This window comes from Calypte anna, chromosome 22 (assembly GCF_003957555.1).
Source record: "Calypte anna isolate BGI_N300 chromosome 22, bCalAnn1_v1.p, whole genome shotgun sequence".
Classification (NCBI taxonomy): domain Eukaryota; kingdom Metazoa; phylum Chordata; class Aves; order Apodiformes; family Trochilidae; genus Calypte; species Calypte anna.
The window spans coordinates 1090763-1114281 of NC_044267.1; the positions used below are offsets into that span (position 1 = coordinate 1090763).

Consider the following 23519-nt stretch of genomic DNA (forward strand, 5'->3'; position numbering starts at 1 on the left):
GGGGGGGGGAACCGCGCTTAAAGGGACCGCGCACCCGCACCGGGGGGACCAGGGACACCAGGGACACCAGTGGGACCAGTGACACCAGTGACATCAGGGACATCAGGGACATCAGGGACACCAGTGGGACCAGTGACACCAGTGACATCAGGGACATCAGGGACACCAGTGGGACCAGTGACACCAGGGACATCAGGGACATCAGGGACACCAGTGAGACTAGAGACATCAGTGACACCAGTGACACGAGGGACACGAGGGACACCAGTGGGACCAGTGACATTAGGGACATCAGGGACACCAGTGGGACCAGTGACACCAGGGACATCAGGGACACGAGGGACACGAGGGACACGAGGGACACCAGTGGGACCAGTGACACCAGGGACATCAGGGACACCAGTGACACCAGTGACATCAGGGACACCAGTGACACCAGTGGGACCAGTGACACCAGGGACACCAGTGACACCAGTGAGACCAGTGACATCAGGGACATCAGGGACACCAGTGACACCAGGGACACCAGTGAGACCAGTGACACCAGTGACATCAGGGACATCAGGGACACCAGTGAGACCAGTGAGACCACTGACACCAGTGACATCAGGGACATCAGGGACACCAGTGGGACCAGTGACACCAGTGACATCAGGGACATCAGGGACACCAGTGACACCAGTGACAACAGTGACATCAGGGACATCAGGGACACCAGGGACACCAGTGACACCAGGGATACCAGTGACACCAGTGGGACCAGTGAGACCAGTGAGACCAGGGACACCAGTGAGACCAGGGACACCAGTGAGACTAGAGACATCAGTGAGACCAGTGACACGAGTGACACGGGGGACACGAGGGATACGAGGAACACCAGTGGGACCAGTGACACCAGTGACATCAGGGACATCACGGACACCAGTGAAACCAGTGAGACCAGTGACACCAGTGACACCAGGGACACCAAATTACACCAGTGACACCAGTGACACACGTGCACAGCCACCACCCCCAGTGTCCAGCACCAGTGTCCCCAGTTCCCCCCCGTACTCCCAGTGTGCAGCATCAGCACTCCCAGTAGCCATTACAAATGCTCCCGGTGCTCCCAGTATCCAGCACCAGTTCTCCCAGTGCCCCCAGTATTCCCAGTATCCAGCACCAGTTCTCCCAGTGCCCCTAGCGACGCCAGCACCAGTACTCCCAGTACCCCCAACACCCTCAGTGTCCAGCACCAGTGCCCCCAGTATCCCCAGCGTCCAGCACCAGTTCCCCCAGTTACCCCAGCAGCCCCCACACCAGTGCTCGCCATCACCCCATTCCCCGCACCAGCGCTCCCAGTTACCCCAGCACCCCTTAGCACTGGGAGCACTGGGCGGCAGACGAGCAAAACTCGGGGTGGGGGGGTGGGGAAACTGAGGCAGGAGGGTGCCTGCTGCGGGGCAGGAAGCGGTGGCGGAACCAGAAGAGCTTCGAGCGGACGTCACGGGCTGAACCAACCCCCCCACGGGCAGCACCGGGGTGGGACCGGGACCCACGGGCTGGACCGGGACCCTTCGGAACCACCCGTGGGAAGTGGGAGAGGAGGAGCGGTCCCGGGAGGAGGATGGAGGATGGGGGAGGCGGTGGTGAAGCAGGGGGGGCTCTACCTCCAGCTCCAGCAGACGTTCGGCAAGGTGAGGAGGGGGAGAGGACACCCGTGGGTGTCCCGTGGGTGGGTGGGGGTCTGGGTGGATCCGAAGGGAAGGGGGGGCAGCCACCCCCTGGCTCCCCAAGCATCGCTTCCCCACGGGGTGGTGGGGATGGGGATGGAAGGAAACGAGCCCGAAGTTGGATCCCCCCGGGGTAAAAAGGGGTCTGAGAAACACCCCCCCCCCCCAAAAAAAAAACCCAACAAAAAACCCCCAAAACCCAAACAAAAAACAAACAAAAAAACCCAAAAACAAACAAAAAAACCCCCCCAAAACAAACAAAAAAAACCCCCACCACACCCTGAGCTTTGTGGCTTCTTCCGTCCGGAATTTGGCAACTCCAGCCCCGTTCTTGGGCAAGAAGGGGGAAGGAGCCCCGGGGTAACCATCGCCTTCCTGTCCCGGGGGGGAGGGTGGGAAAATGGCACCAAAATCCTCCCCCAACCCCCCCCCTGGAAAAGTTTTGGGAAAGTTTGAGGTGTAGGGCTCTGAGCCAGGGGTTTGTCCCCCACCCCCCATGGGAAGGGAAGGTTTTGGGGAAAGATGGAGGAAAAGGAGGAGCTGGGTGTGCTCAGGCAGCGGGGGGGCTCTTGGATTTGGGGAGATGGGATGCACGGGATGGATCCCGGTGCTGGGATGGTGCTGGAAAAAGCCCTTGTGCTGGGAGTGCTTTCCCCTCCTCTGCCCTATTTATCTAACCCCCCCGCCCCCCCAGTTTTATCCAGCTGAGGAGAACCAGCAGTGGGATCACGGGATGGTCATTCCAGTCGTGGAATCCCAGCTGGGTTTGAAGGGACCTTAGGGATCCCCCAGTGCATGGATAGGGACACTTCCTACCATCCCAGCTGTCTCCAAGCCCCATCCATCCAACCTTGGCCTTCAGCACTTCCAAGGATGGGTGGTAATCCTAAGGATGGGTGGTGATCCCAAGGAAGGGTGGTGATCCCAAAGAAGGGTGATGATCCCAAGGATGGGCAGTGATCCCAAGGATAAGTGGTGATCCCAAGGAAGGGTGATGATCCCAGGAAGGGTGATGATCTCAAGGATGGCCAGTGAGCCCAAGGATGGGCAGTGATCCCAAGGATGGGTGATGATCCCAAGGAAGGGCGATGATCCCAAGGATGGGTGATGATCCCAAGGATGGGTAATGATCCCAAGGAAGGGTGATGATCCCAAGGATGGGCAGTGATCCCAAGGATGGGCAGTGATCCCAAGGATGGGTGGTGATCCCAAGGATGGGCGGTGATCCCAAGGAAGGGTGGTGATCCCAAGGATGGGCGGTGATCCCAAGGATGGGTGATGATCCCAAGGATGGGCAGTGATCCCAAGGATGGGCAGTGATCCCAAGGATAGGTGGTGATCCCAAGGAAGGGTGATGATCCCAGGAAGGGTGATGATCTCAAGGATGGGCAGTGATCCCAAGGATGGGTGGTGATCCCAAGGATGGGCAGTGATCCCAAGGATGGGCGGTGATCCCAAGGATGGGTGATGATCCCAAGGATGGGTGATGATCCCAAGGATGGGTAGTGATCCCAAGGATGGGCAGTGATCCCAAGGATGGGTGATGATCCCAAGGATGGGTGGTGATCCCAAGGAAGGGTGGTGATCCCAAGGATGAGCAGTGATCCCAAGGATGGGCAGTGATCCCAAGGATGGGTGGTGATCCCAAGGATGGGCGGTGATCCCAAGGAAGGGTGGTGATCCCAAGGATGGGTGATGATCCCAAGGATGGGTGGTGATCCCAAGGATGGGTGGTGATCCCAAGGATGGGTGATGATCCCAAGGAAGGGTGGTGATCCCAAGGATGGGCAGTGATCCCAAGGATGGGCAGTGATCCCAAGGATGGGTGGTGATCCCAAGGAGAGGAAAACTCCTGGCAGGGTGGGAGCAGCTCTGGGGCTTTCATTCCATCCCTCTGCAGAAATGGAAGAAATTTTGGGGTGTCCTGTACCGGGAAAGCTCCTGCTCCTCCTCCCGGCTGGAGCTCTTTGAGGGTTCCTCACCTCCAACTGCTGAGAAACTGCGGAGAGGGGAGGGCAGCAGGCGCCTGGTGAAGCTGAGGGATTGTGTCCATGTGGGAGAGGCCTCTGGAGAAGCTGGATGCCCCAAGGACACCACCCCCTTCCTGCTGGAGACCACCCACAAGAGGTACCTCCTGGCTGCTGAGGCCACCGAGGTGGCCAGCTGGATCCGGAGCCTCTGCCAGCTGGCATTCCCGGTAGGCACTGGGGAGGGATGGTTTGGGAATGGGATATCCTGGGATCCCTGGTGGGAGGGGAGGTTGGGATGCTGTGCTCTGCCTTCTCTCACTCCCTGCTTTGTTTGTTTTTTTCCTGGGTAAGAGGAGCAGAGAGGAGGCAGCAGCAGGCAAGGATGGGCAGCAGAGCTCCTGGGATACGGATGGGGAATTCTCCATGGAGGAAAACACCCTCTACAGCTCCCGGGATAATGGTGGGCACTGGGAGGAGGGGAATGGGGGCCCAAGCTGGGTCTGCTCACACAGGAGGCAGCACAGATCCAGCAGAATCTTGGAGAATCCCAGAATCCCAGACTGGTTTGGGTGGGAAGGGTCCTGCAAGACCATTGAGTGCCAACTTCCATGGGGCAGGGACACCTCCCCCCAGCCCAGGGGAGTACAAGCCCCATCCAACCTGGGTGGTTGGATACCAGGGCTGGGACAGCCACCCCATTTCAGTGTCCCACCACCCCCACAGCAAAGAATTTCTTTCCCGTGTCCAACCTCAATCTCCCTTCTCCCAAAAGCCATCACCCCTCATCCCATCCCTCCAGGCCCTCATCCCAAGTCCCTCCCCAGCTTTTCTGGAGCCCCTCCAGGCACTGGAAGTTGCTCCAAGGTCTCCCCAGAACCTTCTCTTCTCCAGGCTCAACACCCCCAACCCTCAGCCTGGCTCAGGGCTGCTCCAGCCCTTGGACCACCACCCCTCCCAGTTTCTGAGGCACCTTGGCCAGTTTCTTACTGGGGAGCAGCCCCCAGCGGTGCTACGTACTGGAGGGGGGATGGGAAGTCCCCCCCCGCCCCCTGCAGCCGCCTCTTCCTGCTCTGTGGTTTGGGTTCTCTGCTCTATCAGGGCTGCTCTGGAGCTCTTCAGCTCTTATCAGCCGGACGCTGGGTTTTTTTGTTAGTGGTTTTTTGTTTTATTTTTTTTTTAGGTGGGGGTGGTGGTGTCACCATCCCCACATCACTTCTGTAGCATCTCTGCTCTGAGCCAAGTGTTCAGTGTCACCCTCCTGTGTCCCCAGCCAGCCTACAGCGGGTGTTTGAGGTGACGGTGAGGGCCACCGAGTCCTCCGAGCGCTGCGGGCTCCGGGGCCGCTGCATCCTGCGAGCTGGAGAGGAAGCTCTGGAGCTTCGGGACTTCCAGACCTCGGAGCTCCTCTGCAGCTGGCCCTACCCCTTCCTGCGCCGCTTTGGGAGGGATAAAGTAAGTGGGATGTGAGGTGGGTGGGCTGGAGGGGGGGGCACGGGGGACCTGACCCTGTCCCCCTCCCCAGGTGACCTTCTCCTTCGAGGCCGGCCGGCGCTGTGTGTCTGGAGAAGGCAGCTTTGAGTTTGAGACCAGGCAAGGCAACGAGATCTTCCAGGCCATCGAGTCAGCCATCAGCCTCCATCGGGGCCTGGGGACAGAGGAACCTTGGCGGGGTGGCCCTGGGGACGATGCCTCCCGAGGTGGCCTCTCCAGGGTGCCCAGCTGGGCACAGGGACGCGAGGAGCCCGCTGGCACCAAGGAGCCCACCTGGGAGGGGAAGTTGCCCAAAGCCAAGCTGGTGATACCCCCCGGCTGCTCTGGGGCTGGGGACCCATCAGGCACCTTCCTGCCCTCTCGTGGTGCTGACGGCCCCTACCCTGAGCCCTGCAGCCCCCCGTGCCAGGGGACCCCCCCGGTGCTGGAGAAGGGTGGGTGGCAGGAGCCTGAAGCTGAGTATGCCACCCCCTTCGACACCATTGCCAAGACCTTCATGGCTCGCCAACTGGGCAGCTTGGCCACCAGCTCCCAAGGGGTCCCTGACCCCCTTTACGACAGCATCGGGGAGGTTCGGGGGCAAAAAAGGGGGGAGCACCCCCTGCCGCCTCCCCCCCCCACCAAACCCGACCACATCTACGATGAGCCCGAGGCTCTGCCCGTCTATGATGAGCCCGAGGAGGTGAAGGGGGAGGCGTGGAGGTTGCAGGCAGCCCCCGAGGAGCCCCCCGGGCTTGAGTACCCCTACGACCCCCAGCAGGATGACTACGCCGTGCCCAAGAGACCCATCCTGCTCCGGCAGGGCCAGGAGTGGCTGGGGGACACCGAGTATGCCAAGGTGGTCCTCCCGTTTGCAAAGAGAAGGAACCTGCAGTGAGCAGAATGGGGGATGGAGAAGAGACGACTCCCCCTTCCGCCCCCCAACACACCTTCCCAGCCAGACCCCCTTCCTCCTCGGCGTTGCTGAGACCCCCCCCAGCTCAGCGCACCCATGGACTGGGAGGGTGGGAGGTGAAGCGCTGCTCGCCGGCCCGGGCTTCGCTCCCTGCGGAGCGGCGCCCGCACATCTGGGCAGCTGAGAAGCACATCTGGGCAGCTGCGGAGCCGGCAGCCGGGATGTGCCCACTGGAGGGCGGTGTGCGCCCGCACACCGGGCAGGGGACAGGCAGGGGACGCTCCGCATCCTCCCCGCCGCTCCGCTCCCCCCTTCTCCGCATCCCCAGACTCGCACCCCACAGCTCTGAGGGGCTCCTGCGGACCAGATCCCAGGTACCCCGCTTCACAACGCACCCCCGGGATGCTCATCGCACGCCCTGGATACAGCCCGGCAATGCACACACACACACACACACACCCTCCGGGATGCAAACCCCACATTTCGGGTGCAGCCGGGTGATGCTCAGCTTCCCCCCTCCTTGCAGATTTCCCTTCTCCCCCCCAGCCCTTGCTGAGCACCCCCGCAGCCCCAAGCTCCCTCGGGAGGGCTGGACCAGCATCCTGGCCGGGGCTGGGCACTGGTCCTGTCCGAAGGTCACACCACATCCTCGCTCAGCAAGAACAGCAGCATAAATTTCAACTGTTTCAGCCACATTTTGTTTTTTTTTTTTTTTTCTTTCATAAAACCACTTTCCAATTCCTCTGAATTATAGATGAAATACTCAGCTTTGTCGTCACGGTGTTTTTTAGCGCCTGGCTCCTCTCCTCCTTAGTCCGTGGCTTGACACAGCCTGAATTGCTCTGGGTCAGCCTCTCCTCCTCTTCCTCCCCATCATCTCCAGCTCTTGTTATGGGGTCAGCCGGGCACAGGGAGAGGACCCGGCCCCAAAGCTCCATCTGCTGATGGTTCCCTGGCACCCAACCCTCCCCCACCTGCCTCCACCACTATTTTTCTTCATTAACCAAAGAAACGGAAAACATTTTCCAGGCTTCACTTCAAAGATCCTGCGGGTCTAACGAGGTTTGTGCCCTGCCAGCCAGGCTAACGAGGGCCCCACTGCCCCTGGCACTCGGCAAATGTCACACCCGGGAGTTGTTTGCTGCTGGAGTGAATTGCTCACAGCTTCCCCCACCTCCGTGGAAAGGGTTCAAGGGTGGGAAAAGTCACCTGTCCTGGAATATTGAGTCCGGGTACCGAGGATGCAAAAGCTGGGAAAGCCCTTGGCAGGGCTGAGAAAAGAAAATCGATGGCAGAGAAGGGAGGAAGAGATTACAGAGCAAAGCCCCAGACGAATGGAGAGCTCTTTAATCTGATTAGGGAGTCATTGTCATTATTGCATTACGCTGGTTATAAATCATTTAGGAGCTGGGCTAATCAAAACAGAGATTTGTTCGGAGCTTTAAGGGTTGCTCCCTCCAGAAAATGCCTCTGCCCCTCTCCCACGGGAGCTCCGGGAGCACAGGCAGAGCTGCACCCCCGGCTGAAGGGGAGAAAGCAGATAAGATCCCACGGGAAGGCTGGGCTGGCAAGGTTTTGGGGGGCAGATCAAGGAAAGAGGGGTACGGACACCTCTGGGGTGGAGAGGATGGGGAAATGAGGCAGGAACAAACTGAGCAGCAGCGATGCTGCCGGTGTCCAGGAGGTGATGATGCTCCTGGGAGTACCGGGAGGTTTTTTTCCTCCCCGTTGCTCTGTGCACCTTGTCGAGGCAGCTCCTTTTCTTTTTTCCATTCATTTTTTCATTCCTGTCTCCTCGGATTAGGGATGCACTCGCTTTGCAGGGCTCTTTCCCGGCCGAATCCCGGGCGCCAGCGCGGAGCTGCAAACTGCATTAGCGTCTCGCCGAGGACGCCCTAATACTATTAGGAGGGAGGCATTAGAGGTGCTAAATGACCAACCCCTCATCAGCCCCGGGATTTATGTCAATCAGGTTCCCCACGCAGGGCGGAGCAGGGTTCTTCATTCAGAAAGAAAAAAAAAATAATTAAAAAATCGCCTAATTGGGAGGGTCTGGATTCTCTCCGCCTGTCTCGTTTCTGGAGCTCCTGGTTTCCATGCTTGGGATGGGGAATAAATGGAGCCGATGGTGAGGTGTGGGGTGTGGAGCAGGGGGGTGGGGAATGTGGCCATGGATTGGAGCTCCTGGCTCCTTCCAGCTGCTTTTCCTTTTCAGCAGCTGAAGAAGTTCAGGACTGGTCGGTGCTGGGGTGCTGCAGGGATTGCATCCATCCGGATTATGTTGAGGACTGTTCAGGAAAAGAACTGGGGAAAAAGAAGCTGCTTTCCCATTTGCTCACCTCTTCAGGATCTGGGCTGCCTTGGCTTCCAGGAGATGAATTGGCAGTGAGCAGGAGTCCAGCAGCACCAGCCCTGCCTGGGGAAGGAAGCTGTAAAAGCTGCCTGTCCACAGCAGTATTTCCTTCACTCCACATTGATCCCGTGGCCTTTGCTGGCCGTGCTTCAGCTCTGGGCTGACATGCTTGGCCCCTGCATTGATCCTGGGACAGCCCAACACCCCCACAGACACATTCCCAGCATCTCTGGCTGCAGATTCCCAGGCTAGTGTCAGCCAGGAGCAGTGTCACTTGTCCTCCCTCTCCTTTCCACCCATTTGGCAGTATTTATACTGATGCCTGATGTGGGGGAAAAGAAAAAAAAAAACAAACCCAACTGAGAGCTGCAGCTGCAAGGGACACATGGCAGCATCAGCACCAAAACGTCCTGGAGCAGGGCACTGAGGGGTGCTGGCTGGAGGAAGGGGCTGGAGCATCCTTCTGTGGGATGGAGGGATGCAGGAGGGATGCTCCAAGGCCAATCCATCACCCTGAGGCTCCAGGGAGGGGGTGCATGGAAAGCAGGAAATGAAGCTGCTAAAACTTGTCCTTGGTGCCTGAGGAGGGTCTGGTCCCCCTGCATGGCTTCGCTGAGGGGACCCCAGGGTCCCTGAGCATCCCTGGTGTGTGTGTCCCCTGTGGTGGCACGGGGCATGGGTAGCTCCTTATTAAAAGCCATTCCCTGCCCGGTGTCACCGTGTCCCCTGCAGAAGGGCCACCTTTCCCAGGGACTCATCTCATTAGAAAAGGAGCCAGGAGGCGGCTGAATTTCCACCCCGCTGCTCTCAGTTATCTCTGTGAAAGGGGAGCCAATTACCAGCAGCTGGTGAGAGCCTAAAATTATTATTAATTTCAAACAAAGCATATGCTTTGTGTTAACAATCCTCCGTGCTGTGGCAGAAGGGCCAATACCATCCAGATGGCTCAACGTGCACCAGGAATGATTAATGCCCAACTCCAGCTCCTCGCTGGGACACGTCTGGGGACAGAGGGCAAGGACCCTGTCGTAGTGCCCACCCTGCCCAGCACTGTGACAGGGTCACAGGCAGCACTGATTATTGTTTATAACCCAAAAAACCCTCCCCTGACACTTGAGCCGATGTCCCCTGGTGCCCCCACAGGGATGCTGGCAGCCCTGGAGAGCCACGGGTCTGGCAGCAACCTATCCAGAGATGCTATCTGTGTATTAAGGGAATAAAATGATATCAATATAAGTGTATTAAGGAAGGTTTGGATCCCAGGCTGATGTCCTGACGGACGAAGGGGAAGCAGCTCCTGGGATGCTGAAATCTGGTCCTCTCCCTGCCCCATCTCATCTCCCCTTGCTGGATTTATATCAGAGTACAAAACCCAATCATCTTTCCCTTCTATCCCAGGCTTGGTCTGCATGTGCAGAAGGTCAGGAAGGTGTTTTCCAGCTCAGCTCATGAGTTGGAAAAGTTCTGAGCCATCTGCAAGCACTTTGGCAGCCAGGGAACAGGTTCAGTGCTGCTTTGCTTCCTTAGCTGGCTGGGGGGGAATTCCAGGGGGAGGTGGGAATGCAGAGTTCAGAGCAGGAATCGCACCCCAAACAGCTGCTGTGAAAATAAAGAATGGTTTCTATTTTTCCCAGGCAGCAGGAGTTGGTGCTCTGGGGTTGCTTCTGCTGGACCTGTCCCTGGAGAGCACGGAAAAGGGGAAAAAAAGGTCCAAGGAGGAAGGGAGAGATGGAGAGGGGGAAGGAGCAAGAACTCAACGCCGGGGAAGCTGCTCCGCCTCAAAAAGGGCAGGACCGACCCCTGTAAAACAGATCTGAGCGAGAATGGGAGGAGAAGAAACTGAGCCCCATCTCCCAGAAGTGTCGGTGCATGAAAAGGCAGCAGAAGGAGCTGGGAATGGTGAAGAGACGGTGGCAGGGATGGTTTTCCATCAGGGATGGCCTCCCTGACCCTACAGCTCATCCTCAAGCTCCACGGTGGCAGACAGCAGATGCTTCAGATGTTGCCATCCCGGGGATGAAGCAGTGAAGGGCTGCACCCCCCCCTTTTCCCCTTCCAGACCCATTACCAAGGACCTGATTGCCCTTTTCCCCCCCAGTAAGTGCTCTGCCCCTCTCCGGGCTGTGACCTATGGCTCATTATTGCAGCCATCATCTCTTTACCATCCCCTAAAGACCCGTTAGCCCTCAGCTCCCGGCCCCTCCGCCTGCACTTTATGCCCTTTGCTCCTTTGGGCCAACTCTTTGCTCTCATCAGCAACTTTCAGGGCTGCTGCACTCTCTGCCTCCTGGGTTATTTATCCCTAATTTTCCCCCATGGGCTTCCTGCTCTCTTATTGCTTCCGGTTTTGGTTTTTTTGTTGTTTTTTCCTCCCCCCCTCCCAGCTCCTCTCTCGCTGCTGCTCAGCATCCCCCCTGCCCAGCAGCCCTGCACTGCTCCCCAGCACACATTGCCCAGGGGACCAGACATCACCGAGCTTGGGAGAACAAACTGAGCAGCAAAAAAAACCCAAGGACAAAGCTGCTGAGGAGAGATGGCTTCAAAAGAACCATTTCTGGGCAGGTAGCAAGCAGCTTTTTGCCTGTGCTGTGAGCTTCTGCTTCAGCTCAGTGCGGAGAGAAGAGTGAGAAGTGCTTTTTCCCTTTTTTAACCTCTTTTAGGTTAAAAAAAAACCCAAACATAGCAGCCCCCCTTGCCATGCCCCAGCAAACCCCAAAGCCCGTCCTTCCCCCCCCTGCCAAGCCTTCATTGCCTCCCTACATCATCCCTCCCAGCTTTTTGCCCAGAGCTGGGATGTGGCTGCTGTTCCTGAGCTGATGAACCTGCAGCACAGAGATATTAATGACTCAGGGTTTTTGGTGTTTTTTTGTTTTTTTTTTAAGTCTTTTCCTAAGTGCAAGGAGTTCTAGGGCAGCAGAAAGACTCAGCTGTCCAAGAAGACATCACCAGCTTGGAGGTTTTTTGTTTGTTTGTTGGTTTTGCTTTGGTTTTGAGCACTGTGAGCTGTGAAAACTGTTCATGGGGAATAAGTCAGACAAATGGGATCCTTAAGGGCCCTTTCCTATCCCAGGCTTTTGTCCCTGGTTCCTCTGTCCCCTCTCCTCCCAGCCCCAGCACCCAGGTGCCTCGCATCCCTCAGGATCTGCAGCATCCCTTTGCTTTTGTAGTTTGTTTGCCTGTTTGTTCTTGCCTGCCAGCTCCCCTTCTCCTCGCATCCCAAATGAGAGCAGATTGCATGCTAATAAATTCGGAATCGGCAGCAGCCGCACCCGGAGACGGGGAAAAGCTGCTTGAATTACAACAAGAGCTTCACTCCTGCACCTGGATTTGCTGCTCAGCCCAAGTTTCCTCTCCCGGGGCAGGGATGCTCTGCTTGTGGCTGGCAGCAGAGGCAGGGCTTGGGCAGGGATCCAGGGTTCAGGGAGTGGGGGGAAAGAGAAAAACCGATGGGGCTTGAGCCATTATATATTTATATGTATGTCTATATATTTAATTCCCTTTATGTTGGACTCACTGAACCACAGAGTGGTTTGGGCTGGCAGGCACCTTAAAAAACAGCTCTCACCAGCTTGCTCCAAGCCCCATCCCAACCTTCAACCCTCCCAGGGATGGAGCAGCCGCAGCTTTTAGGGCAACCTGGGCAACCAGGGGCTCAGCATCCTTTGCCCCTTGCCTCCCCAGCTCACACCTCCTCATCCCAGCTCGCTCCCTGATGCTTCCCCAGCTCCCCGCCAGCCCCCGGGCTCCAGCAGTGAAGATTAGAGCTGTTTCCTTTTCTTCGGCGAGGAGTGTAATCCCCCCCTTTGAAAGGCGCATCCTCCGCTTGATGCTTCCTGACATTAATATTATCAGCTCCAAGCAGCCGCAGAGCTCGGCTGTCGCCTGCGATTAGGGTGCTGACACAGATGGGGGCAAGATTTCACCAGCCTCTCATTACCGCCGACTCCGGGCCCCCACGGTTTTTTAGAAGTCGCCTTGGATAAACCTGTCACCAGCGGGAGCTGCTCCGGGATGAGATCCCGATGAAGGGGACACAAACGCTGTCCCCACCCCCCGCATCACGAAGCATCTCCCCCCCCACCTCCTCCTCCTCCTCCTCCCAGCTCAGGTCCTTGCAAGGATCTCTGGAGCAGCTTTGTCCCGCATTGGGGTGGCGGAGTGGTTGTACTGGGATGGCAGAGTGGTTATACTGGGGTGGGGAAGTTGTTATGCTGGGATGGAAAGGAAAATGAGTGGTTTTCTGCTCTAAATCCAGCAAGGGAAGCTGAGATGGGGAGAGGAGAGGAGGGCAACTGGGCTGGTGAAGGGATCCAGCAGAATTGCTGTGAGGAAGGGCTGAGGGAGCTGGGGGTGTTGAGGCTGGAGAAGAGGAGGCTCAGGGGAGACCTCATCACTCTCTGCAACTCCCTGAAAGGAGGTTGGAGCCAGGGGGGGGTTGGGCTCTTTTCCCAGGCAACTCTCAGCAAGACAAGAGGGCAGGGTCTCAAGTTGTGCCAGGGGAGGTTTAGGTTGGAGATGAGAAAGAATTTCTTTCTGGAGAGGGTGATCAGGCATTGGAATGGGCTGCCCAGGGAAGGAGTGGATTCTCCGTGTCTGGAGATCTTTCCAAAGAGCCTGGATGTGGCACTGAGTGCCATGGGCTGGGAACCACGGGGGGAGTGGATCAAGGGTTGGACTTGATGAGCTCTGAGGTCCCTTCCAACCCAGCCCATTCTAGGATTCTATGAGGATCAGCCTTCAGCATCCCACGGGGCTGAGCAGCAGGAGCTGCTTCCCCTCCATCTGTCAGGACAGGAGATCTCTCTCCAGCCCGGGAACCAAAACTTCCTTAATATGCTTACACGAGGATATTTATATTTTATTAATACACCCATCTCATCTCATCTCCGGAGGAGGTTGCTGCCAGACCCCGAGGCTGCAGCATCCCTGCTCCCTGCATGCAGGGACACCACACTGGTCACACTGGTCGGACTGGTTACCTTCCAGGGGCACCTCGCAGGTCTGGTGTGGAATGAAAGGACCTTGGGCTCCCCCCAGCATCCCGGGGGTGCTGTGGATGGAGAGAGAGGACAGGGACATCCTGAGCTCACTGCTGAGCCAGGGGAGGTGGTGGGCAGCAGAAGGGGGTTGGGACCGCAGGAACCGGGCCGGGGTTTTGCGGGAATCCGTTCCGAGAGGCCGTGGGGTTGGTTGCTGGCCTGGAGCAGGCAGCAGCTCTCTGGGATTTTGCTGCGTGGCTCAGCAGAGCTGCGGGATCCGGCAGCACGGGGGCTCCCGAGCTCTGCGGCTCCGCTCGCCCTGCGCGGGGTTCGGTGGCTCCGCGGCCCTCGGCACCAGGATGGTCCCCACGCAAAGCTCCTTTGCTGGAAAGGGAGAGGTTTTCCCAGCTCTCCATCCTCACTTTGCAGCTGCAGCCTCCTGGCTGAGGGCTGTGGTGCAGGCAGGGAGGTTCCCCGGGCACCATCCTGCTCTGGCGCTGGATGCTGATGCACAGCAGGACCCATCCCCTGGCTTGTGCCTGGGGTTGGAGCTGAACGCAGGACCAGGCACCCAAATCCAGGCTCTTTCCAGCAGGCAAAAGCACCAAAGTGACAACCCGTCCCTGCTGGCATCCTCTGCAATGTCAAAAGTCATTTTGGGGACCCCCTGCACCCCATCACTTCGGCTTGGGGTTCTGACAGGTACAGCTTGAGGGGTCCCTGCTGCAGATCCCCCCTCCCCCTGCTCAGCTCCAGCCCCGGGCAGGCACAGGGCTGGCGATGTGACCCTGCTCCCAGGGCTCAGTGTTCCCTCCCTGCAATTCATCAGAGGAGCGATTTATAAATGAAGAAAACCTCAGCTCATCAGCTGGAAAATTCCCCTGCTGCTCCTCCTGCCAGGCCGGGGGGAGGGCAGACAAATAAAATGAGGCGTCCTGGGTTTCTCCCCGTTATTTCCAAACGTTTTGTGTCTGAACCTTTGTCCTGCGTTCCCATCCCGGGTGCTGGGGGGTGTCCACCTCGGGAGATGCTGAACCCACACCGGGTGTGTGCCAAAGCCTTCCCTGGGGCTCCATCCCCCTCCATCCCCCTCCCCACGGAGCTCCGTGGTTGCTGTATCTGTTACCAGCAAGATCGGGGGTCAGGCACCCAAAAAGAGCTGCAGGGAACCCCAGCTGGCCCAGTTGCTCTCTGATTATTTCCACTCTACCCCAGCTACAGGTGGGGAATTCACCCTCTTCCCAAGGCGCTCCTTGTCCCCAGCCCCTGGTGCTGAAGATGCCAGGGCACGGCAGCCTCATTAAGAATAAATCATTAATGAGGAGGGCGAGCAAGCCCCAGGTTGGCTCCTCCCAGTACCCCCCTTGCTGGTGGCACTGGGAAGGGACGTGGCGCTGGTTTGGCAGCGCTGGGAAAGTCCTGTGTGTGTGTTCCGTGCTGCTCCCCCTTCTTCTCTGCCCCTTTCCCCCCTCCCTGTCCCTCTGACCCCAGCCCAGGGAGCAGCGTGGCTACTGAGCACCCATGGGGGGCCACCTATCCCAACCCCCCCGCCCTGACCTTATCATTAAACGCAAACGCTGGGGAGTAATCGCTGGCGGTAGCAGCAAGGAGAGAAAAATGACAGCGAGCCCAGGAGCAGCTATTAGACAGGAAAGTGGAAAGTGGAAACAAAATCAGAGCCATTAGCCTGCAGTCACCCTGCCTGGTTTTCCCCACCGAGTGCCTGGCGGGGCTGCTGGGTGGTTGGTTTCTCCTGAATTGCTCAGGAAGGAGATGGAATTGTCGTGTTCCTGGGGGGGCTGGAGGTGGCCAGGGACACCTTGTGCTGCTCTGCCTGGCACAGAGCCCTCTGCCCCCACCAGCTCAGAGGCAAAATCCCCTTTTCCTTGCATCCCAACCCGCCGGGGTTGGGAGCCTCCAGCATCATCCCGGCTTAGCCCTGCTAATCTCTGCTTGTCAGCACCACCGAGGCTCTGTCAGCTCCTTCAGAGGGCTGGAATCTGCCTGCTAAATCCGACAGGATAATTAAAACCAGGTAGGGAGATGGCTATCAGGTAATTTTGGTGACGCCTTTCCCTCTTCCCCTCTCCCAGCTCCCTTTCTATCTCTCCTTGGCAGTCCCTGCCCTCCTCCCCCTCCTCCTCCTCCGAGGAAGCAGCCGGGCTCACTGAGGATGCTGCAGGTCCTGGGGGTCTCTCTGTGCCCCCCTGTCACCTCCCTGCACAGCACAGGACCCTTCCAACCACTTCTGAGGATGCTCCATCCCTGCCAGGCTGCAGGAGCCAAATCTCCAGGGGAAGGGCAATATTGTCATCAATTAGAGGCATAAAAAAAAAAAAGGAAGATAATTTTATCAATGGAGTGATCCGAGGCAGGGAGGTGGGGTTTGGTTTGCTGCTAGAGGTAATGGGAGCATCATGTCTCCAATTAAAGTTTGGAGGATTCATCTTGGAGCCAGGGCCTGTCAGAAAATGACATTTATTGGGCTGTCAAAGTCAATCTCTTTCAGGAGCTGCTTCCCCAAGAAGATAGAATTATCTCTCACTTATGCCTTTTCTATCAGGGCACCCATTTTGGGTGGGTTTTTGGGTTGGTTTCATTGTTTTGGGGTGGTTTTCTTCTGTTTATTTGTTTATTCCTTGTTTTGTTCCCACTGATGGGGAAGAAACACAAAACCAACCCCGTTTCCTGAAATTCCAATTCCTTCTTATTCATCATTATTCTGGTGCACAGAAACCTGGAGCAAAGCTGGGGGCTTCCTGGGGCTTGGAGAGGTGCAGGCACAGGAGGAAACCTCAGGATTTTCTCTGGAATACCCCCAAAACAGGAACAGGGGGGGATGCTGCTGCCCCAGGGATGCTGCTGCACCTGGATGGAGGGAAATTTGGGATGGGATGGGATGGGGTAGGCAGAGGTGCCTGGGACACCCCCCAGCCTCCTGCTCACCCTCTGAGTGCTCCAAAGCCACCAGTGGGTGCTGTCACCTTCACTGATCACAGCAGGGGCTGGCAGCATCTTGTCACCTGCCAGGAGAGGTGACAGGAGGTGACACAGCTCCAGCCAGGACAATTTCTGCTCCTCTCTCAGTCCCAGGGGCTGTGGGGCTTTTCCTCTTGATCTTCTTCAATGCATCCAGCAAAAAGAGGGGGGGGAAAAAGGAGTCTTTTTTGTGCCTGTCTGCCAGTCCCACATCCCAGGGGCTCTGCTCAGCTCCCCAGCATCACCAGCAGTGTCAGCACCCCCGAGGAGAGGCAGCAGGATTGATGGATTTTTTTTTTTTTTTTTTTCAGGGCTCCACGCTGGGAGCAGAACTATTTTTATCCCCTCCTTTCATTCCTCCCAGCTTCCCTACCTGTGAGAAGGGAGGGGTTTTTAAGCCCAGCTTTTTATCCCCATCCTGGGATGTGTTTTGAATCCTTTCCCTCGGGTTTGAGTGTGCCTGGGGTGGTAATTCCTGGGGATGTTCTCAGGGCTCAGCCCTGCCCCTGAGCCTCTGTGTCCTGGGGATTTATCAGGGGGGTTTGGAGATGGGATTGGGGTGCTTCTTGCTTAGCCTGACCCTTTCTAGCATCCCTGGGGAGTTCCAGGGAGCAGGAATGGTGTGGGTGTCCCTGTTGGCTGCATACATGGAGCATCCCCCAGGGATCCTGCAGGCTGCCAGGGAGAGGGGCTCCAGGGATGATCCCCACCCAGGGAACCAGAGCTTGGAAGCCTCAGCATCCAGCCCTGACCTGTCACTGGGAATGAGCCCAGCCAGATGCCCTGTTACTGGAATTCAGGCTCCTCGGAGCTGCCTGGACAGGGTTATTACAGGATATTATACAGACCATTTGCATGGCCACCTCCAGGTCATTTCGATCACTTTAAGCTACTTATCTGCCCATTTTCTTGCCCATAATATTTGCCTAATTCGATTACTCTGCAGCCTCAGCATGCTGCAGTGAAATAATCAGGAGATATTACCCAGAGCAAGTCAACTGGATCCACGTTTCCAGCTGCTTCTCTCCCCATCCAGCTCACCCGCCCTTGCTTGGGGACACTGGGGACAACCCTGGGAGCTGTCCCCACCTCTGCTCTGCTAAGGGCAGGGACCCTCTGTGGGCAAACATCACAACTTGCCTGTCTCCTGTCTATCTGTCCCATCCCATCCCATCCCATCCCATCCCATCCCATCCCAACCCATCCCATCCCATCCCATCCCATCCCATCCCATCCCATCCCATCCCAGCTCCTCTGCCCTTCATCCATCCCACTGCCACCCCAGGACTTGGCTCCTCCTGGTGCTGGGGGACTTTGGGCTGGATGGAACAGCATCTGGGGTGGCATTTGGGTTGCTGAATCTGGGTCTGCAGAGAGGAAAAAAGGGCTTTTTGCCCACCAGCCTCAGCTTTATGTGGGGACTTCTCCCTAAATGAAGACTCAGTATGCAGAGGAGGAGGTGGGGAAAAAAAGGCCCAGTTTGAGGAGCCCAGCACATCCAGTTTGTCCCCGCAGCAGCCTTGGGAGGCTCATTAAGTCTTTTCTGGCTTTTCTAATCAAACCCACCCTTTCTCCCCCTCTGGAAGGGGAGATGCTGCCCAAACCTCCTCCTCAGAAGGATGGAGATGCCCTGGTGGGACCATGCCCTGTGCTGAGCTGATTTAATCCCAGCAAACTCCATGGAGCAGCTCCCCAAACACCCATCTTCCAGAGAGAGCCTGGGGCTGCTCAGCCAGACCCCCATGGACACTGCAACATCTTGAAACCCAGCACCTCCCAGGAGCTGCTGTCAGGACCAGTGAGCACCTTCCCCAGACATCCCTCCAAGGATCTGGGGAGCTTTATCTGCTCCAACCTGGGGAGCATCCAGCACAAACTGTGTTGCAGTGAGTCAGGAGCAGAGGTTTCCCCTTTGCCTCACCCCAGCCTCCTGCCCTGCAGCACAGCACATAAAAATATCCATAATTAAGCTCCAGCTTCCATTGCCAAGGAAAATGAAAGCAGGAGGAGGGGGAAGCAGCTGGCACTCAGCCCTACCCCTTGGCATCCCTCACCTTGGGGCACGGACCCCCCCTTGGCAATGACCCTGGGGACATCTGGGGGGTGTTCACATGAGACCCGCGGTGGCCAGGAGGAGGAAAATCAGAGCCAAAGGGTCTGGGAGTGCCTGGGGCAGCCTGAACCAGCCCGGAGTGCCAGGTAGTGCTGAGGATGCTCCTGCCACCGGGCTGGGAGGGGAGGGATGCTATAAATACGTCTGCTGACACAGCAGGAAGGGAGTGGGAGAGAGAGAGAGAGAGACAATAAAAAAACAATCAAGGGGATGTGGGGATATTGCCAGGGAGCTGAGGGGCAGGCAAGTCATGGCAGAGGAGCAGGGAAAAGCTTCCCATGTTTTTCCTGGCTGCAGGGACAAGGAACTGAGCTCTCTTGTCAATCCCTTCCCTCTGATTTGAGTTTTTTTGCCCTCTGTTACTTCTTCCCCCATCCCCATCCAAACCATTTCAGCCTCCCTGGGACCGCAGGGGAAGGGGCACATCCCCTGTGCTGCTCCTCTGGCTTCCCCCTTGCCATCCCTGCAGGTGCTTTTATCCCTCTCTCGGCTCCTTTCCCGAGCTTTAAATGATTCCAGGAGGTCACAAAACCCCCCAGCTGCTTTCCCAGTGCCCATCCAAACCTTTTGCAGAGCCAAACCTTGAAAAGAGGGAGAGAGGGAGGAGCAGGAGATGATGCTCCAGACGAGGGCGAGTTTGGGGACAAAGAGTGAAGAATATAATTGGAAATCCCCCCCAGTTTTGGGGTGATGCCTGCAGAGATGCACCCAGCAGAGCCATTCTGTCCCCAGCAGCCATTGGAGGGGACAGGGAAGGGATGGCACCCCCAGGGGTTCTAATGGGTCGGGGCACAGAACCCCCTGGACCCTGCATTGCTTGTGGTCAGCAGCAGCTTCACAGGGGGGGGGCGTTTGGTGGCTCCAGCTGGCAGAAAAGCTTGTAGGGAAACTCCATTTGTGTCACTGCCTGACTGGAGCTGAGCTGGTGACACCGGAACCACTGGAACCACCCTACTCTTCCCCACCTCATTCCCAAAGCAGCTGCCAAGTCCCTTTTCCTCTCTCTGCCTTTGCCTCCACCCTTAATAAGGATCTGATTCCTCGGGGGCTGTGACTCCATTCCAGGAAGATCCCAGACTGAATTCCAGGGTGTCCCTGGGGATCTGTGCCCAGCAAATCCACCCCGTGGGGTTCCCAGGGCTGGGAGCTTCATCACAGAGCAAAGTAAAAACGAAATCTGTTCGTTTTGCAAGCAAAATCCTCCCCCCTCTTCCCTTCCAGCTCAGCGTCTGGCTGAGGGGCCCTGGGGTTCCAGTGAAATGTCAGCTGGAATTTGGGGCTGTGGAGGATGAAGAGTGTATGAGCATGAGACCTGACAGCTCAACTCTCTGTGTCCCGACCGGGAGGTGGCTGGGCTGATTGTCCCCTCCCAGTGCCACCAGCTGGATTGCTCATCCCCACACGGCTGGCTGCAAACTCAAAAAAAACCCCCCAAAAAAACCCCAAAACAAACAAACAAAACCCCCCCAAACCAACCTAAAATAACCCCAAAACAAACCAAACCAAACCCAAAAAACCAACCCCAAACAAACCCCAAAACAAACAAACAAAAAGCCCACAAACCAACCCAAAATAAACCCCCAACAAAACAAAACCCCAAAAAAACAGCCCCAAACAAACCCAAAATAAACCCAAAACATCGAGAGGAGGGGAAGAGCTGCAGCATCCCCCCAGCAAACCAGGAGGAGGCATCGCTGAGGGCACCTTCCAGCTCCCTGGAACTTGTCCCCAGACACACGGCCACCCCAGCCTCCTCCATGCAGTGGTTGGATTTTAGGGATAATTCCTGGCATATTGGGACTTGCTCCTTCCATGGGGCACGTAGGGAGCTGGAGGCACCCATCAGCCCCGTGCCAGAGCATCCAGTTAGCAGGGAGAACCACAAACTGGTGCTTGCTTTCCAGCAGGACAGAGCTGGGAAGGGGGGGGATGGTGCTGATGGATGTCACCAAGGGGGGGTCGAGGAGGGGTGATTCCAGCTGGGAATGGTGCTCTCCACTCCAACGAATTCAGGGCCTGGCAGCCAGCCCTGAGTTTTATTCCGAGTGGTCAAAGTGTGATTTGGTCTTAGCCGAGCTCCTTTTTTTCTTTTTCTTTTCTTTTTCTTTTTCTTTTTCTTTTCTTTTCTTTTTCTTTTTCTTTTTCTTTTCTCTTTCTTTTCTTTTTCTTTTTCTTTTTCTTTTTCTTTTTCTTTTTTTTCTTTTTCTTTTTCTTTTTCTTTTCTTTTTTTTTTTTTTTTTTTTTTTTTGTTTTTTGTTTTGTGTTTTTTTTTGTTTGTGTTTTTTTTTTGGTTTGTTTTTTTTTTTTTTTTGTTTTTGTTTTCAGTGTCTCCTCAGGGACTTTTTCTTTCCTCTGTTGATGGGGACACGGGCAAGGGCAGGGACTGCTTTCCCTGGCAGAGGTTAAAGAGGGAGAATCAGTCCAGAAAACAGCAGTAAGGGAAAAAAAATAGCCTCTGCTTTGCATGGAGCTGTCGGGGTCCATCAGTGTCGGGGGGGTTGTGAGGACTCCCATAGCCAGTGGCTACGAGTTGGCTGCTGTCAGCAGTCCTGGGAACCTCATCCCAAGGATGGGTCTGGGGGGGCAAAGGGACACCCACCCGACAATGACCCTTCAGCCCCCTTGGGATCACCTCTTTGTGGGCAGCCTGGAGTGGAAAGCCCTGGTCCAGAGCTGTTTTAGGAGGAGGATGGAGGTGCAGGGCTTCCCCAGAGCTGTTTTAGGAGGAGGATGGAGGTCCAGAGCTTCCCCAGATCAGTGTTTGGAGGAGGATGGAGGTGCAGGGCTTCCTCAGAACTGCGTTAGGAGGAGGGTGGAGGTGCAGGGCTTCCCCATATCGGTGTTTGGAGGAGGATGGAGGTGCAGGGCTTCCCCAGAGCTGTTAGGAGGAGGATGGAAGTGCAGGGCTTCCCCACATCGGTGTTTGGAGGAGGGTGGAGGTGCAGGGCTTCCCCAGAGCTGTTTTAGGAGGAGGATGGAGGCCCAGGGCTTCCCCAAAGCTGTGTTAGGAGGAGGGTGGAGGTGCAGGGCTTCCCCAGAGCTGTTTTAGAAGGAGGATGGAGGCCCAGGGCTTCCCCAGATCTGTTAGGAGGAGGATGGAGGTGCAGGGCTTCTCCAGAGCTGTGTTGGGAGGAGGATGGAGGTCCAGAGCTTCCCCAGATCGGTGTTAGGAGGAGGATGGAAGTGCAGGGCTTCCCCAGATCGGTGTTTGGAGGAGGATGGAGGTCCAGGGCTTCCCCAGAACTGTGTTAGGAGGAGGATGGAGGTGCAGGCCTTCTCCAGATCAGTGTTAGGAGGAGGATGGAGGTCCAGGGCTTTCCCAGAACTGTGTTAGGAGGAGGATGAAGGTGCAGGGCTTCCCCAGATCGGTGTTAGGAGGAGGATGGAGGTGCAGGGCTTCCCCAGAACTGTGTTAGGAGGAGGATGGAGGTGCAGGGCTTCTCCAGATCGGTGTTAGGAGGAGGATGGAGGCCCAGGGCTTCCCCAGAGCTGTGTTAGGAGGAGGATGGAGGTCCAGGGCTTCCCCAGCAGTGAGCATGGAGCTGGCTACAGATAAGCAATGCAGCCTTTCCTCTTGGCTGCCCACTGCTAATTTTTGCAGGAGTTAATTATCTGCAAGGCAGCAAATGGGCCCCCAATGAGCCAGCCGGGGTCCCCTCCACAGCCAGGGCTCGGGCAGCCCCTACCAGGAGCTTGTGTAAAAAAATAAATAAATATTATAAACCAGAGTCCCATCTACAAGGGGGAGGGAACAAAATGAGCAAAAATACCAGAATCTTGGAGCTAAAAGGCACTAAAAAAGTGGAGCCCACTTGCAGTGCCATGAGGGTGCTGTGCCAGCCTTATCTCTGCAAGGGGTAAGCAGAGGGACAAGGGGGAGAGGGGAACGGGGGCTTCTTTGTCCCAAACCCGGCACTTTTGGGTAATCCTGGGACACCAAGAGCTCCTGTCCGGATTGCTGGGGGACTGGGGACACTGCTGGTCCCTGCTGGCTCCTCTGAGGCTCTCGGAAAGGTCAGGAATATCCTGGGAAGTTAGAGCCTGTGTGGTTTGGAGTTTTGTTGTTGTTGGGGTTTGGTTTGTTTGTTTGTTTTGTGTTTTTGTTTTGTTGGTTTTTTCTTTTTTTTTTTTTTTTTTTTTTTTTTTTTTTTTGTTGTTTTGTTTGTTTGGTTTTTGTTTTTGTTTTTGTTTTTGTTTTTGTTTTTGTTTTTAATATGAAAAAAGGAAAACAAGCCTGGCAGAGCAAAGAGCACGGAAAGAACAGAACGGGGCAGGATGTTATTAGCCGGGAAGCCTCTCTGGTGCCCATTGCTCTGATCTGCCGTTTGTCGTTCCTCTTTTCTGGATTTTGACTCAAAGAACACCCTGGCCCTGCTGGGGGAAGGGGGGGGGGTGTTTCTCCTTTGCCTCCGCATCCTCCAGGGCGCCCCGGGGGTCCCCCGTTTGGCACAGGCAGGTGCATGGGCGGAGGGTGGGATAGTGAGCACGCAGAACACCCCTTTACCCCCCCGCTCCTTGCGCGGAAGGGCGCTGAAGGGCGTCCGCGGCTGCGCTGCCCTCCGCGGAGCGGGGCTCGGGGCCCGGCGGAGGGGCGGAGAGGCGCGGGGAGGGCAGGGGCGGGGAGGGGACGGGCACCACCGCCGGCTCAGCCTCTTCTCCGCTTGCCGGGGCTCGGCGGAGCGCAGCCGCCCCTCGCCAAGCCCCCCCTCCATCCCTCCCTCCCTCCCTTCCTCCATCCCTCCCTCCCCTGTTCCCCCCCGGCCCCGGCAGCCAGAGGCTCGGCAGAAGCCGCCGGTCCCCGCCGAGCGCGGAGCCCCGGAGCGCGGAGCCCGGGCGGGGATGCGGGAGGCGGCGAGGGGCGGCTGAGGCCCCGGCTCCGCGCCGGGCGGAGCGAATCCCCCTCCCCTCTTTTTTTTTTTTTTTTTTTTTTTTTTTTTTCCTCTTTTCCAACCATCTTTGGATTTAGGATCTACCTTGGGAATTATCTATTTTTTTTTTTTTTAATTTTTTTTTTTTAATTTTCCCAC

The 23519-nt window shown here is 56.7% G+C and overlaps 1 protein-coding gene across 1 annotated transcript; it reads left to right on the forward strand.

Moving 5' to 3' along the window:
• Positions 1-1504: 1504 nt before the first annotated feature.
• Positions 1505-6828, forward strand: DOK2 (docking protein 2). The gene is made up of 5 exons (XM_030464177.1): positions 1505-1676; positions 3613-3909; positions 4034-4142; positions 4953-5134; positions 5205-6828. Exons 1-5 carry the CDS (start codon positions 1614-1616, stop codon positions 6048-6050), a joined length of 1497 nt encoding a protein of 498 aa, XP_030320037.1. The 5' UTR covers positions 1505-1613; the 3' UTR covers positions 6051-6828.
• The last annotated feature ends 16691 nt before the right edge of the window (positions 6829-23519 follow it).

Coding starts and splice junctions, on each gene's coding strand:
- DOK2 (XM_030464177.1), top strand. CDS start 1,614: ATGGGGGAGGCGGTGGTGAAGCAGGGGGGGCTCTACCTCCAGCTCCAG. Junction 3,910..4,033: donor TCTGCCAGCTGGCATTCCCG/GTAGGCACTGGG, acceptor TTCCTGGGTAAG/AGGAGCAGAGAGGAGGCAGC. Junction 4,143..4,952: donor CTACAGCTCCCGGGATAATG/GTGGGCACTGGG, acceptor CTGTGTCCCCAG/CCAGCCTACAGCGGGTGTTT.